At 38.8% G+C, this 16,262-nt stretch overlaps 1 protein-coding gene across 2 annotated transcripts in view; it reads left to right on the top strand.

Moving 5' to 3' along the window:
- Nucleotides 1–16,262, top strand: part of LOC108304799 (collagen alpha-3(IV) chain) — a 147,110-nt gene that overhangs the window by 106,651 nt on the left and 24,197 nt on the right. For both annotated transcript variants that reach the window (XM_017529110.2, XM_017529111.2), the window contains 9 exons: nt 1,337–1,505; nt 4,816–4,908; nt 5,571–5,675; nt 7,653–7,750; nt 8,365–8,515; nt 8,864–8,977; nt 10,326–10,493; nt 11,752–11,841; nt 12,202–12,336. In XM_017529110.2, the coding sequence (XP_017384599.1) occupies nt 1,337–1,505; nt 4,816–4,908; nt 5,571–5,675; nt 7,653–7,750; nt 8,365–8,515; nt 8,864–8,977; nt 10,326–10,493; nt 11,752–11,841; nt 12,202–12,336 (1,123 nt within the window). The remainder of the gene's footprint in view (nt 1–1,336; nt 1,506–4,815; nt 4,909–5,570; nt 5,676–7,652; nt 7,751–8,364; nt 8,516–8,863; nt 8,978–10,325; nt 10,494–11,751; nt 11,842–12,201; nt 12,337–16,262) is intronic.

Genomic DNA, 16,262 nt, shown 5'->3' with positions numbered 1-16,262 from the left:
GGATTACAGGCATGTGCACCATGCCCCGTTAATTTTGTATTTTTAGTAGAGATGGAGGCTCATCATGTTGGCCAGGCTAGTCTCGAACTCCTGACCTCAGGTAATCTGCCTGCCTTGGCCTCCCAAAGCGCTGGGATTACAGGCATGAGCCACTCTACCCGGCCCCAAGATCTATTTTAAAATGTTATAGAGAGGGTGAGCACCCCTCATCATAATGTATTTACAAGAGGTTTGCAAGGGATGCTGCTTAAACTATTCTATGAAATACCAGTTTCTCCCGGTGCTAATCTGTATAATCCAATAAAATATTTACCTCAAACATGTTTGGATAAACCTGGTAAAGAAATTTAAAGGTTCATTTACAGACCCTTTAATATCAGAATATGAATTGTGAGTCTTCCACATGAAGACCAACTATCCAGTCTTTCCTAAATGCTTCTGACTACAAAGCCCTTTCTGGCTGGCAGCATCTACGGGACAAGCACTTCTCAGACCCTGCCTTGGCCAAGTCTCAGGCTCTTCACTTTGTGGTAGTTATGCTTATAAAGCGACAGTGCTAGAATTCTGTTGGTCTAGTATTAAGAGAATTTGTATGATGTCCCTATTTGTATCTCACCAACTTTTCTTTATAAGCTCTGGTAAACGTGCTCCATAAAGTACATAGAAAAATCAAGGTGGTGATTTGTTGAGTCTTACACCCTGTATTGTATTAAAAAAAGGAGACAGACCACTTAGCCATCTGATGATACTGAACAATGAAAAATCAACTTAAATTTATTTCGGGAGGCCATGATGGGAAGGAAGAGGGCTTACATTATTTTGTCAAATTCAACTTCTTTTAAATATACAAATCATTTTCAAAGTTGTAGCATATGAAAATTTTAAAACTAGGCAGTTCAAGAGAGAAAATGGAGGTGGGAAATCTCCTTTGTCACGAAAATACCTGGTGAAAACACAAACTTTTAGTAGAGATGGGGTTTGCTGTACTCATTTTATTTTAAAAATGTAACATTATGATGAATGTCCCCCCTAAAGTCATTTGAACTATTGGTCAGTTTGAATGTAGTTTTAGTGGCTATTATCATATGGGAGACCTGTCTCAAGTGGGACTCAAGACAGTTTCAAGTTCAAAAAATATTGCTTCACTCCAAAGGACATAAAATGGCAGAAACCTGCAGTGCTCTTACTTTAGTAATAATTCCCATCAAATGCCAAATGCCTTTTAATTCAAGATCTCAATGACAGCCTAACTGGTATTCATATTTGGAGGACAATTAACTTGTTGTAAGAAGATACTGGAATGAAGCATGATTCAAACACATTCCTGTTGTCACAGGCTCTGAGTGGTGAGAAGGGGGACCAAGGTCCTCCAGGGGATCCTGGCTCCCCTGGGTTCCCAGGACCTGCAGGACCAGCTGGACCACCTGGCTATGGACCCCAAGGAAAGCCTGGTCCCAAGGGCACTCAAGGAGTTCCTGGAGCCCCTGGACCACCAGGAGAAGCCGGTTGGTTAGTTTTCTTTCCAGTCCTGTTTTCCGATGGAGTGGGTTGATGTTTTCTAGAGCTAACGAGGCTTTTCCAAGACTAAGAAAAATGTAGAAACTTGCTTCTAATGAATAGAATATATCAACTTGCAGATACCAGGAAAGAACATGTAGCGTATGTTAGAGAAAACCCATTTCTTCTCCATTACTGGGCAATTCAACTGAAATTTCCTAGGATATTCTGTATCTATTACTTAAATAAATATATGAAATGAATAGACCCTAAGCGTTATTACAAATTTGTTTTTTGTGCTTTTTTCAAAGACAGGATCTCACTCTGTTGACCACGCTGGAGTGCAGTGGCATAATCATAGTTTACTGCATCCTCAAATTTCTAGGTTTAATCTATCCTCACACCCAATCTCCTGAGTAGCTGGGGCTATCGGTGCATGTCACCACAACCAGCTAATTTATATTTTATTTTTATTTTTTGTAGAGACAGGATCTTGCTGTGTTTCCCAAGCTGGTTTCCAGCTCCTAGCCCCAAACAATCCTTGCTGCAGCCTCCCAAAGTGCTAGGACTACAGGCATGAGCCACTGTGCGCAGCCACAGATTTGTTGTTTTTGGTCCATAACTCAATAGGCATTTTATAAATAAAACTTTAAAATATCTAAGACAAAAGAAGAAAAATAGTCTGATAATAATTTAAAAGTTCAAGTAACTTTGGGGATACACATATACTGGCCTTAGCTCTGGATTCAGGAGTGCGACTGAAGTTCAGAATAGCATGCTACTGACAGTTTTAGGCAAATAATGCCACCATGGTCATTTTTTACTTCTAAAATCACTTTAGGCCGGGCACAGTGACTCACACCTATAATCCCAGCACTGTGGAAGACCAAGGTGGGCAGATTACTTGAGGTCAGGAGTTCAAGGCCAGTCTGGTCAACATGGCAAACCCCCATCTCTACTAAAAATACAAAAACATAGCTGAGCATGGTGGCACACACCCATAGCCCCAGCTACTTGGAAGTCTGAGGTAGGAGAATCGCTTGAACCTGGAAGGTGGAGGTTGCAGTGAGCCGAGACCATGTTACTGCACTCCAGCCTGGGCGATAGACTAAGACACTGTCTGAAAAATAAATAAATAAATAAAATCACTTTAAAGGGTGAGATCTAATAAACTGTGGTCTCTAAATCATTTTACAGGGTCTTCCTTCATGGGTAAAACTTTTTTGAGTGCACAACCTTATATGTTATAAACATATGCATCATTTTTGTCCACACATGTATGTAAATCTTATGACTTTCTCTATATATTGAATAAGTAAATATCTATGTTTATCTTCACCTTATTTTAGAAGCTGCTATTCTTTTCTTTTTTTCTTTCTTTCTTTTTTTTTTTTTTTTTTTTTTTTTTTTTTTTTTTTTTTTTTTTTTTTTTTTTTTTTTTTTTTTTTTTTTTTTTTTTTTTTTTTTTTTTTTTTTTTTTTTTTTTGAGACAGAGTCTTGCTCTTTTGCCCAGGCTAGAGTGCCATGGCGCAGTTTTGGCTCATCGCAACCTCTGCCTCCCGGGTTCAGGTGATTCTCCTGCTTCGGTATCCCGAGTAGCTGGGATTACAGGCACCCACCACTACACCCGGCTAATTTTTGTATTTTTAGTAATGACAGGGTTTCACCATGTTGGCCAAGCTGGTCTCGAACGCCTGACCTCAGGTGATCCGCCTGCCTCGGCTTCCCAAAGTGCTAGGATTACAGGCGTGAGCCACCACGCCTGACCAAAGAAGGCTGCTGTTCTAATCCGGGTACTAGTAAACGGTGGTGGCCCACAGTCCAAGTCCGGCCCACTGCCTGATTTTGTATGATCCACAAGCTAAGAATGGTTTTCACATTTTCAAATGACTGAAAAAAATGTTTAATGATATATTGTGATGCATGAAAATTATATGAAATTCAAATGAGAGTATCCATAAATACAGTTTCCTAGAACACAGCCACACTCCTGCATGTACTGTCTCTGGCTGCTTTTATGCTACAATGGCAGAATTGAGTAATTGAGTAGATTTGGATCACAAAGCCTAAATTACTTACTATCTGGCCCTTTACAGCAAAAGTTTATTTAGCCCTGTTTTAATCCATTATCAAATGCTCTTTTGTTGTTTTTTTGTTTTGTTTTTTGAGATGGAGTCTCGCTTTGTCACCCACACTGGAGTGCAGTGGTGTGATCTCAGCTCACTGCAACCTCCACCTTGTGGGTTCAAGGAATTCTCATGCCTCGGCCTCCCAAGTAGTTGGGATTACAGGCAACAGCCACCATGCCTGGTTAATCTTTGTATTTTTAGTAGAGATGGGTTTTCACCATGTTGGCCAGGCTGGTCTTGAACTCCTGACCTCAAGTGATCCACTTGCCTTGGCCTTCCAAAGTGCTGGGATTACAGGCGTAAGCCACCGTGCCTGGCCTCTTCTGTTATTTCTAAGTGTGAATCTTCACTAAAGAACTTCATTGTCACAAAATATATTATTATCAAAGTTGTCCCATCACATACTGTAAACCTATGTTTTTCTATAAAGAAGTGACTATGTGGACAACACTTATCACTAAACATGTTTTAATGTTTGCCACTGTGGTTAGAATATCATCTCGAGTTCTTATCTGCTGGGTAGGCATCACTTCCCCTGTGACAGATGAGGAACTGATCAGAGAGGTTTAGAAAAGTGTCCAAGTTTGCAAACCCACGTCAGCCTTGCCCATATCAAAAAGAGCCTTCCTTTGGAAACTAGTCATCCAGTAAATACGTATCCTATCAGTATTTACCAATGTTTACACCTGATTCCATATTATCAATTTTTTTGGAACAGGCTATTTTCAATAGACCAGCATGCTGGGCTATTAATTTCCCATTTAGGAAAAAAAAATGCAGCTCGCTGCCAGTGCTCATTTCATTTACACAAACAAACTCTTTCAGGCTGAAGCAAATCTGATTTTCATTGTGAAATAAAATACAATAAATGTTCTTCGAGTTATTTCTAAACAGAACTTGTCTCTAATCCTAATGTAAGTGGGTAAAGTTAGGACTGTAATCTGTGAGTTATCTCAGAACAGGAAACAGGTTAAAACAGAGTTTAGACAATAGTCTAAACTCATAAATATTTGTTGACTCAGAAAGTTTCAATGGGCTGGTGGTCCTTAAGCTAGTTTTGAAGCCTGTGAAAACAGTTTTTTTTTAATTTTCTTTGTTTATAAACCCTTTATAATCATATTTTCCCCATCATCTAAGAAAAGCTTCAATATTTATATACCCCAACCTTATGATCACAAATTTCCTTAAGGTCCTAGGGGAGAAGTCAGTGTTTCAACACCAGTTCCAGGCCCACCAGGACCTCCAGGGGCCCCTGGCCTTGCTGGCCCCCAAGGTCCACCTGGTAAGTACCCTATGCCATATCTGGTGCATGGCATCAGACAACACCCTGACTCTTTCAAAAAAAATATTGTCTCCATTATAAGAAAAAAAATGTATTCATTGGCTCCAAAAGAGAGCATAGGGCAGTGTCCTATCTGATAAGCAAGCAGGCTGGGGACTTGCTGTAGTTCTCTGAGGTTATCCAAATTATTCTCACTGGTGCTTCTAATATAAAAGTTCCAGAGAAGAACCTATAAAACTACTTAAGAGGAATTCTAGAGCAGAGCAACCTTTATGGAGTTTTGCTGGGGGAGCAAGTGATGTTTGCGTACTGGTAATTTATTAGGGTATTTTCCATTGCATCTTCATTTGAAAATTGAAGGTCTTTGCCAATGTGATCTAAAACTGAGTTTTGCATGCATAGAAGGATACTTATATAGTTCAAGACATCTAGAATATTTCTTGTTAGGAATTAAATCATATTTACAAAATTATTTGCAGTTCCTAAAGATTAGTCCATTGGATAGGGACACAGAGGAGGAGCATATGATTTGGGTTGTGTTAAAAAAATTTTTCTTAATGTGCAAAAGGGGTAGGATGACACAGATAACTTAGACATTTTCTTTTAAAACAAGATAAAGAAAGTTGCTGATGTGGAGATGCATATATGTATTTGTTTTTAAGGTATCCCTGGATCCATGGGGAAATATGGAGATCCTGGTCTTCCAGGGCCTGATGGTGAACCAGGAATTCCAGGAATTGGATTTCCTGGGCCTCCTGGACCTAAGGGTAAATTTAAAAATTTTTTAAACATAAAGTTTATTGTGGATATTTAGAAGATATACATATGCATAGATAAAATAAGTAAAATATAATATAAAGGTATAAATAGGACATAGATACAAAATGAGTAAAATAGGAAATATCCATAATACTCTATAAAATGTTTTCTGGCTGAGTACAGTGGCTCACGCCTGTAATCCCAGCACTTTGCGAGGCCAAGGCAGGCAGATCACTTGAGGTCAGGAGTTCGAGACCAGCATGGCCAACATGGTAAAACCCGTCTCTACTAAAAATACAAAATTAGCTGGGTGCAGTGGCATGTGCCTGTAATCCCAGATACTCAGGAGGCTGAGGCAGGAGAATTGCTTGAACCCAGGAGGCAGAGGTTGCAGTGAGCTGAGATTGCATCACTGTACTCCAGCCCAGGCGACAGAGCAAGACTCTTTCTCGGGGGGGAAAAAAAAAAGTTTTCCAAGAGCCTTAAATAGTAAAAAATCTTATAATAATGTTAGGTGAAAAGGCAATTGATTTATGCAATATCATCTCAATTGTATTCTTCAAAACACATAGAAAACAACTAGAAGGAAATTCATCAAAATGGTAATAGTAATTCTTGATTATTGGATTTGTAAGGATATTTTTGGTACTTCTTAATAAATGTCTGCACCTTTTACATTTATACAGTTCTTTTTTTATATAATAAAGTAACTAATCACAAATAGCTGATTTCCCCACATACTTCAAAATAAATTACAGAAGTTATTTTCCTTTAGGAAAAAAGTGCTGTCTCTCCTTAAAAAAAAAAAATCTAGACACTGAGAGCTCACACAATGACATAAGCCTGCCCCCTGACAATTATATCAAAGTCCTGTCCAGGATGACATATGAGTAACCTGAGTCCCTGGATTCTCACATAGAACTAACTGTAAGTTCTATGATAATTTCATGTTTGTTACAATATTATTTAAAAAGTTTGTTAAAATGGCATCCTTTTTTTTGGTGTTTCAGCTCTTGGATTAGTATGTCATTAATGTTTATTATGCATTAATTCTGAACAAATATGAGAATATTTATTTCAATTTATGAGTATTTGAAATGGAAAACATAATTACATTTCTCATGTAGTCTCAAGAATGGTTTTGAATACAAGTTTTTGGTTTTCTTCCTAATGATCTGTGAAGTAATGGAGCCTGGCTCAAATTTGTACCTCATTCCTCTGGGACCCTGCATTAACAAATTACATCCCTTACTTTGTAACTCTATGTATTGACTCTCTGGAAGAAGACTATTGACTATGGGAACCAGAACTAACCCAAGAGCTCCTTAAAAGTACAGATTTACAATTTCGCAATTGAACCTAATGAATTCTATGAACTAACTGCAAATTAAATATTGGTCAAATTCGGGTATGAAGGAGCTGTCTGAATGCAGCCTTGCTTTACCAGGGCTTCCTCTTCTGAACCAGAAGACATAAAAAATGTGTGTGACCCCTTTCTCAATTCACCTACTATAAATGCACAACAAGTTAATCCCTTACATGCAATGGATGCTATAGGGACATTAGGACTTAATTCTCTTAAGCAACCCCTGTTGAGAAAGGCTACCTGCGGTGCTGAAAAATCTCTACTGCTTAACCTATGTCATGCTTGCATAAATATATACACATATAAAAATCCATCTACCTGTATGCTATATGCAAAATATACTTCAAAAACAAAGTCAACTGGTCAATCAGGTTTGAAGTATTGCTGAATCAAGATTATAGCCATACTTAACAACAAAATGGAAAACGTTATTTTTTAAATTGGGAACCAATGTAATTGGATTGGGAACTTTTAAAAAATTGCTAATTTATCAATTGGTTTATTATCATTTAAACTTTCATAAAAGCATCTCTAGCTGGTTGAGAGATAAGAGAGTTACTGCTCAGAATCTTTCAATAAGGCTAATCCTACAACAATGTTTATTGTTTTTTCTCTGTAGGAGATCAAGGTTTCCCAGGTACAAAAGGATCACTGGGTTGTCCTGGAAAAATGGGAGAGCCTGGGTTACCTGGAAAGCCAGGCCTCCCAGGAGTCAAGGTATGCAAAAATTCAAACTCAAGCTGTCACAGGGGAGACGGCAGATGACTATTAATTGGCCAGTTTGTACGCACCCACCTGGCAGAACACTCTAGATGTAGAAATTATCAATATATTTGTAGATGATGAAGATATTAAATTTTTTAATGTTTTTCTGGATCATCTTCCCTTTTAGAAAGGAAAATATGAGGTGTCAGGATGCAGATTTCATCCTGACACCATCTTTAATGGTTTCATAAACACTTAGACTGTTTAAAATGAGACAACTCTAGAAATGTGGGTAGCTATGAGAAAAACTATCAAAAGTAAAGATATCTAGGTTTTCCTCTTTACAGACAACCCCATAGTCTTCTGAAAAAGTGGAGGCTATATATCCTGAAGTGTTATTAAGCATAATATTCTATTATTATGTTATTAAGCATAATATTCTATGTTATTAAGCATTTTAAGCATAATATTCTATTAAGCATAGAAAAGTCAGCAACTAGAGTTCAAAAAGGGAAGTTGATGGCATTTTGTACAAAAGGGACTTAGAGCCTCCATGACAAAGAATAGTCAGTATCAGTGAGGATTTGGAAGCATTATATAGTAATAATATAATTTCTGTGCTATAGGGAGAGCCAGCACTAGCCATGCCTGGAGGACCAGGAACACCAGGTTTTCCAGGAGAAAGAGGCAATTCTGGGGAACATGGAGAAATTGGACTCCCTGGACTTCCAGGTCTCCCTGGAACTCCAGGAAATGAAGGGCTTGATGGACCACGAGGTACAATAGCAAGTGTCATTACTTTTCTCCACTGTGAGCTCAGCTAAAATGCAGCAAACTGAATGCGTAGGTGTTCTAGGAATGAAGAATTATCAAATAAAGCTTCTGGTTCAAGAAATAGAATCTGTGGAGCCTAATTATTTTCCCATCCAATGTTCCTGCCCTACCTTTCTCCCTTCTTCCTTCCTTCTTTCCTTTCTAAAGACTGCCCTCTATAAAAGGCATTTTAGTGGTAGTAAATATACGTCTGATTCAGGTGGAAAAAAGTTAACAGAAGAATGATTGGTGTAGCAATACCAAGACCTTAAGTTCTAGCACCTGGGTATATACTTGGGCTTTCTTTCGTAGGAGATCCAGGGCAGCCTGGACCACCTGGAGAACAAGGACCCCAAGGAAGGTGCATAGAGGGTCCAAGGGGAGCCCAAGGACTTCCAGGCTTAAATGGATTGAAAGGGCAACAAGGTAGGAGGAGGGCCTCGAAACTGGCCACCAGATGGGCAGGAGGCATGAGACTCCTGCTCTGTGCTTTTCTGCCTAACATGGGAACTGTCCAGCAACAAGTCCTGACCATTGTTCCGTGAGAAATACTTCAGAATGTAAACCTTGCTGCTATGGATTTGTTGCACACAGTAATGTATACCACCTATAAAGGAAGAAACCTGAAGTTAAGTTTCCTTGTGTCTTTTATGCAAGAAAACATGAACACTGAAGATAGAGAGAGATTGGTGTGTGCTTACATATATTTATATACATATAAATTTTCAGAAAACATTTTACCTTTAATACTTTCATAAGTATATTAAAGTGGTAAATGTATCCTTATTATTATAATAGGGCAAATGTATGCAATGGTACCAGTTTAAAAAGTTATAAACTAAAATATGTAGTTGATTGTTTTATACACAATATAAAAGAAAAAACAAAAATAAATCTAAATGATGCAGGCTAGATGTTCCAGATGATGGGAAACTTACTTTATCTTTTTTGATTCTCTCAATCAGATCTGATGAACTGTTCCTGGAAAAAAAAGTTATTTAGAAATCAGTTAATGTCTGTGGTCTATCATACTGCTTATATGTTCACAAATCAATTTTTGACCAAGATCTTAACTATTATAGTGGCATTATTGCTGTTTTCGGAGGCATCCAGTGGCTTCCCTCCACATGAATGCTCTGTATGTCTTTTGCAGGATACAGAGTGAGCAGCACTCATAGGTCCCAAAATGTGCCTGCAGGACTAGAAAATAGAAAGACGACAGTTTTATTACGGCATGAGTCATTGGAGCAGAGAACGTTAGAGCCAGAAGGGAGCTCAGAAATTTGACAGAGAGGACATTAAATACACACACACACACACACACACACACGCACGCACGCACGCGCATAAGTGTGCAGTTACCCCAAATCACAAAGCTAAATATTTACAGCCACAAAATATTTCTGAAGTGGCCGGGTGCCGTGGCTCATGCCTGAAATCCCAACACTTTGGGAGGCCAAGATGGGCGGACCGCTTGAGGTCAGGAGTTCGAGACCAGCCTGGCCAATATGGCAAAACCCCATCTCTACTAAAAATACAAAAATTAGCCAGGCATTGGAGTGCATGCCTGTAGTCCCAGCTACTTGGGAGGCTGAGGCAGGAGAATCACTTGAACCCAGGAGGCAGAGATTGCAGTGAGCCAAGATCGTGCCACTGCAATCCAGCCTGGGCAACAGAGGGAGACTGTCTCAAAAATATATATATTTCTGAAGTTAGTGGGGAAAGCATTTGTGGATTCATTCATTTATTTGTTCACTCATTTATTCATACACAGGCAGAAGAGGCAAAACAGGGCCAAAGGGAGACCCAGGAATTCCAGGCTTGGATAGATCAGGATTTCCTGGAGAAACTGGATCACCAGGAAGGCCAGGCCATCAAGGCGAGGTGGGACCACCAGGTCAAAAAGGATATCCAGGAAATCCAGGAATTTTAGGGCCACGAGGTATCCTTGTTTGTGTTTCTATTTTTCTTCTTATGTCCTCTTCCTCTTAAGGTAGCTCTGTCAACTATCTAGGCATATGCTTTTGACTCTATGCTTTTACTTCAGTTAATGTAAGATTTTCCTTCTAAATTATTTATAAGAAACCAGGGGCCAGGGTGCAGGGGAACGGTGGTGGCGGGATGAACACATTTCACAATTACCCAGGATGTGGCTATTTTTGCTGTGTTATCCTTTTAATATGCTACTATTATCATATTTTTGCTAGTATTTTGTTGAGAATTTTTGCATTTATATTGAGAAGGGATATTGGTCTATAGTGTTCTTGTGTTATCTTTGGTTTTGGCATCAGAGTAATGCTGGTCTGATAGCACAAGCTGGGAAGTATTTCCTCCTCTTGTATTTTCTGGAAAAGCTTGTGAAGAATTGACACTCTAATTTAAACATTTGGTAGAATTCACCAGTGAAGTTATCTGGGTCTGGGCATTTCTTTGTGGGAATTCTCTAAATAACTAATTCGATCTCTTCATTTGTTATAGGTATATTCAGATTTTTTATTTCTTCTGGAGTCAGTTTTGGTATTCTGTGTTTCTCTAAGTACTTGTCCATTTTGTCTAAGTTATCTGATTTGTTGCCATAAAGTTGTTCATCATATTTCTGTATAATTGTTTTAATTTAATGGCTATGTTTATTGTTTATATGTTTGGGGAGAATATTCTGTTCCCTCAGGGCATAAAAACCTCACTGATCTACCATCCGGAGAAGAACCCGAAACAATTTAATCAGCATATTATCCTTTCATTCATCTTACTGGGCTACTATCATATGCCAGCATTGTTCCAGACCGCAGAGACACATCAGTCAGTAGACAAGTCTCCCCTTCTCATAGTAGAGGAGCAACAATAGAAACATTTAAAGTCTAAGTTCAACTTCAGACCAGTGTTATGAAGAAAATAAAGTGAAGGGATATAATAGAAAGTTACTGGTCAAGGCGTGGGAGGATGGAATGCTCCAAAATTTCCACATATTCTATCCTCATTCATGAATATGATTTGCTACCAATCACTTCCACATAGATGAGTTTAAAAGACCATTTACCAACCCATCTCCTGGACTAATATGGTAATTTTGCTATTCACAGAGGCCATTTTTTCAACTCCCAATTTCTACTTCTAAGTATAATTTATTTTAGCATATGGAATATTTTTGCTTTTCTCACTCTGTACAACATGCGTTGCTTTGTTTTAATTTGTTTCCATAGGTGAAGATGGAATGGTTGGGATGATGGGCTTTCCTGGAGCCACTGGCTCTCCAGGGCCCCCTGGGAACCCAGGCATGCCAGGGCAGAGGGGTAAGTGATGGAGTGTCTTTCTAGATAGTAGGAAGCAGAAACAATATTCATTTATTTTGCAGCAAAAAAAAAAAAAGTTATGTTCCTTTGGAGGAATAGTTCTGAGACAGCAGCAGTATTTGATTTTGCTGTTTTCGGTGTTCCTTTTTTCCATTTGAATGGAATCCTATTTTCTCCCTGCAGGCTTGTACCACTACCCTTATGAGGCTGCCTGCCTGAGAAAACTATTTACCAAGTTCTCAGCACTGTTAGCGTTTTTTGTTTCATTTGTTCTGTTTTATTATAAGCACTGCCAACTTTTTAATCTCTATGAACTACTTAAAGAATTAAGGACCTGATGTTGTTACTCCTGTCTGTTAGGAAGCCTTGGAATTCCAGGAGTAAAGGGCCAGAGAGGAACCCCAGGAGCCAAGGGGGAACAAGGAGATAAAGGAAATCCTGGGCCTTCTCAGATATCCCACTTAATAGGGGACAAAGGAGAACCAGGTCTCAAAGGTAAATAATTGCTTATTTGGAATCAGAACATCAGAGCTGATACTCAGGCTAAGAAATTATCCAGGCAAATCCCTTCAGTTGACAAACAAGGACACTGAGGGCCAGTGTTTGGTTACCTGCCCAAGTCGCACAGCCGGTTGGTGGCTGAGCAGCACCAGAACTGAGTCACCTTCCACCATATGTTGCCTCCTCAATGTGTAACATTTTATTTATGAGTTAATTCTGCATTTTGATTTGCTATATTTGAATCGTCAGCAGTTCTTAAATTATAAGCCTCAAAACTCCCTCTTTGCCAAGTATGAAGAAAACTAAATCCTAAAAAAAAAAATTCACATTAAAAATCTTTTCTGGCTGATGTTGAAATACCCATCTCAAATTCAACTTTATTCTGCTGATTACCAGGATAATTTCTTCTGATTCCATCTAAAAACTTCTGCTCAAAATCCTTTGGAGAATAATTACTCAAAAGAAATGCTTCAATGAAAATGCAACCCTTTAGAAAGACAGTTGTTAGATGTGGCTATTAGGCTAAAATTCAAACCCATTCACATTTCAAGTTATTTGGGCCCTTTCTATGGCAGTTTGTATGATATCAATACAACCGATATAAAACCAGATTTTCAGAAGCCCTCCCTTGCAGTCTTCTTGACCAAATGTAATCCCAAGCAACTTTAGAAAAACAGAGAACTGCTGGGTAAAATATACATTTACAGATCAGGCTCTTATAGCTGGAAAGGACTAAAAACAAATGTGTCATCACAAGAAAGGAATAAAAGAAAAATATGTTTACAGTTGCAAAATCATGTTAAGTTTTGAGATATTTGAAATGACTTTTGAGAAATGAGACTGTCTTCAACAAATATTTATACACGTGGCACATAAGGACATAACAAACCTTCACATGTACTGCCAAACCTTAAAAAAAAAAATTTGCACAGGGTGCTGTAGACCACAATATAAAGACTGACTAGCCGGCAAGTTAGGAAGTAAAAGCCTTTTGGGTAGTCCCCATCTAACCAGGTGTTGAAGAGATAGTCTAGTTCGTGTACAAAAAGAATATTGCATTTCATTTTTAACAATGAGAAAGAAAATAATATGACTTTTAGAAAACTCGGCTAGGACTAGCCTAAGCCAACACATGAAAAAAAAAAAAAAAAAAAAAAACACTGGCACCAACCTCCAGTCCTCATAAACTGTCTGCATAGACACCACTTCACTAGACTATTTTAGATTATTTAAATAGTGTTAGAAACATTTTGGAAAAAATATGAATAGCATATCTCTGCCTACATAAGCAGAAATTTGCCTCTCACAGTATAAATGCACAATGAGTACTAATTTGCAATTGAAGAATTCCTTTCGTAAAGTATAGAAGGACACATGCTATGGGGCTATTTCTATGCTTCCAACAAAATTATTTTACTCACCCAGAGTATGCATCAAGGCTGTTCTATGTGTTTTCCTTAGGCTTTTCAAATGCATAACCAAGGGGCACAGATTGAAGAAGAATAACAAAAAAAGAACCTGTAACTAGGCCTCCCTAATTTCAGTGTGATCCATTTTATTTTTCCTTTTGTTGGAGAACAGGGTTTCGCTATATTGCCCAGACAGGTCTCGAACTCCTGGGCTTAAGCTATCCTCCCGCCTCTGCCTCCATAAGGGCTGGGATTACAGTCATGACCCACCACGTCCAGCCGATCCATTTTTTTTTTTTCTAAATCTGAATTTCTGACTTAAAGCTATTCACTTAAAATGTGGAAGAGATATTGAATATACAGATAAGCACAATAACAAGTCACCATCCTCTCCACGAGGAGTCTGCATGGGAGAATTAGGCATATGCAGAAAAAAAAAAAAAGAACATAAGTGCAAGTCAGTATGCTATATTATTTAACAACGATGTAAGTAGTATTCATGTGCAGGTACCGTTCTAAGTTTTACAAATATTGACTCGTTCAATCCTCACAATTACCCTAGAAGTAGGCTGGGTCCAGTAGCTATTTTAGACTACCCTAGAAGTAGTCTGTAATCCCAGTATTTTGAGAGGCTGAGTTCGAGACCAGCCTGGCCAACATGGTAAAACCCCATCTCTACAACAAATATAAAAATTAGCCAGTTGTGGTGGTAGGCACCTATAATCCCAGCTACACGGGAGGCTGAGGCAGGAGAATTGCGTGAACCCGGGAGGCTGAGGTTACAGTGAGATGAGATTATGCCACTGCACTCCAGCCTGGCCAACAGAGTGAGACTCGTCTCAAAAAATAAATAAATAAATAGCCTTAGGAATAGGTACTGCTATTGCAAGCATCCCATTTTATAGATGGCGAATAGGGAGGTCAAGTTATTGCCCAATGTCACTCTGATAGGAAATGGGAGAGATGGGCCTCACCCTTGGCCTCCTCACTGTGCTGCTAGAGCTTTGTAGGAGTTGAGGGAAGCAGAAGATACAGCAATTCGGCTAGTCAGTGAAACCTCCACAAAGGAGGATTTAAATGTTTTGTAAGATTCAGATGAACAAATGAAATTCTTAGCTTAAAATCTTTCCAAGGCTCTTTGTGCTTTGAGAATGGAAACATCTTAGGCTGACATACAAGCTTGTTCACCACTTGGACTTGCCCTGTCTCTCCAGTCATATGACATTTATGTACTCAACAATTACTTTTTACTTAATAAAATAAAAAGCAGACTAGGCATTTTGCTATGTCCTGACTATACAGAAGCGAACAAAGCAGACTTAGTTTCCTAGTCATGTTGAAAGTTACAGTTTAGTGGCGGGAAGAGACGTAATGCGTCCATAAACAGTTTCCATTTAGGCTAGGTAGGAAGTATGTTAGGCTCTGTGGACTACATATGATCCCTGTTGCATATTCTTCTTTGCTTTTTATTTTGTTTTTAATAACTTTTTAAAAATGTAAAAGCCATCTTTAACTCTCAAGCCGTACAAAACCAAGCCAGATTCAGCCTGAAAGCTGTATTTTGCCAACTTCTAAAAAACTGAATAAACACATTAAACGGTATATATTTTTTTAGATTGCAATCAATGGCATAAATGGAAAAAATGAAGGTTGTAAAACAAAACAATCTAACCCCTGATACTCATCACTCCTTTCTACATGCTGTTTTACTATCTGGGAATCTTGTCTCATTCCAGGCCTTCTTCACCCAATTCGTTTTCATTTGGTCTTCAAGACTGGGCTAAAAAAATACCACCTCTTCCAGAAATTCTTCCCTGTAGCATATCGTGCCCGACGCTGGTACAGAGTTTATCTGCTCGGATGATAATTGTTTGTTTACTTGGCTGTCTCCCCAGTTAAACACTAAAAACTTGGGGAAAGAGAACATGATAATTTATCTCTCCAGGACTCAGCATAAGACCTGTTCATTAATTAGATGTTCCATCCATATGTGAATGAATAAGTACGTATGCAGAAAAAGAGCCAAGGGAAGTGAATCTGCTTGAGAAAAAGCACAAAGTCAGGCCGTAGACAGACTGCAGAATGCTTCATGCTGCCAAAGGAGTTTGCAATTTACTCTGCAGGTAATAGAGATTCTATGACTATTTCTTTATTTACAGACAGCGTCTCGCTGTCACCCAGGCTGGAGTGCAATGGCATGATCTCACTGCAACTTCCACCTCCTGGGCTCAAGCGATTCTCTTGCCTCAGCCTCCCAAGTAACTGGGATTACAAGATCCACGCCTGGCTAATTTTTATATTTTTCGAAGAGATGGGGTTTTACCATGTTGGCTAGGCTGGTCTCAAACTCCTGACCTCAAGTGATCTGCCCGCCTCAGCCTCCCAAAGTGCTGGGATTACAGGTGTGAGCCAGCACGCCCAGCCCAATGACTATTTTTGAACAGAAGAGTATGATCAAAGTCATGTTTTAGAGAAAGTAGAACGGCGTCCTGGGAGATTTATGAACTTCCC

Source organism: Cebus imitator, unplaced genomic scaffold (genome assembly GCF_001604975.1).
Source record: "Cebus imitator isolate Cc_AM_T3 unplaced genomic scaffold, Cebus_imitator-1.0 Scaffold57, whole genome shotgun sequence".
Taxonomy (NCBI): domain Eukaryota; kingdom Metazoa; phylum Chordata; class Mammalia; order Primates; family Cebidae; genus Cebus; species Cebus imitator.
This window is presented reverse-complemented; position numbering and strand designations above follow the sequence as displayed.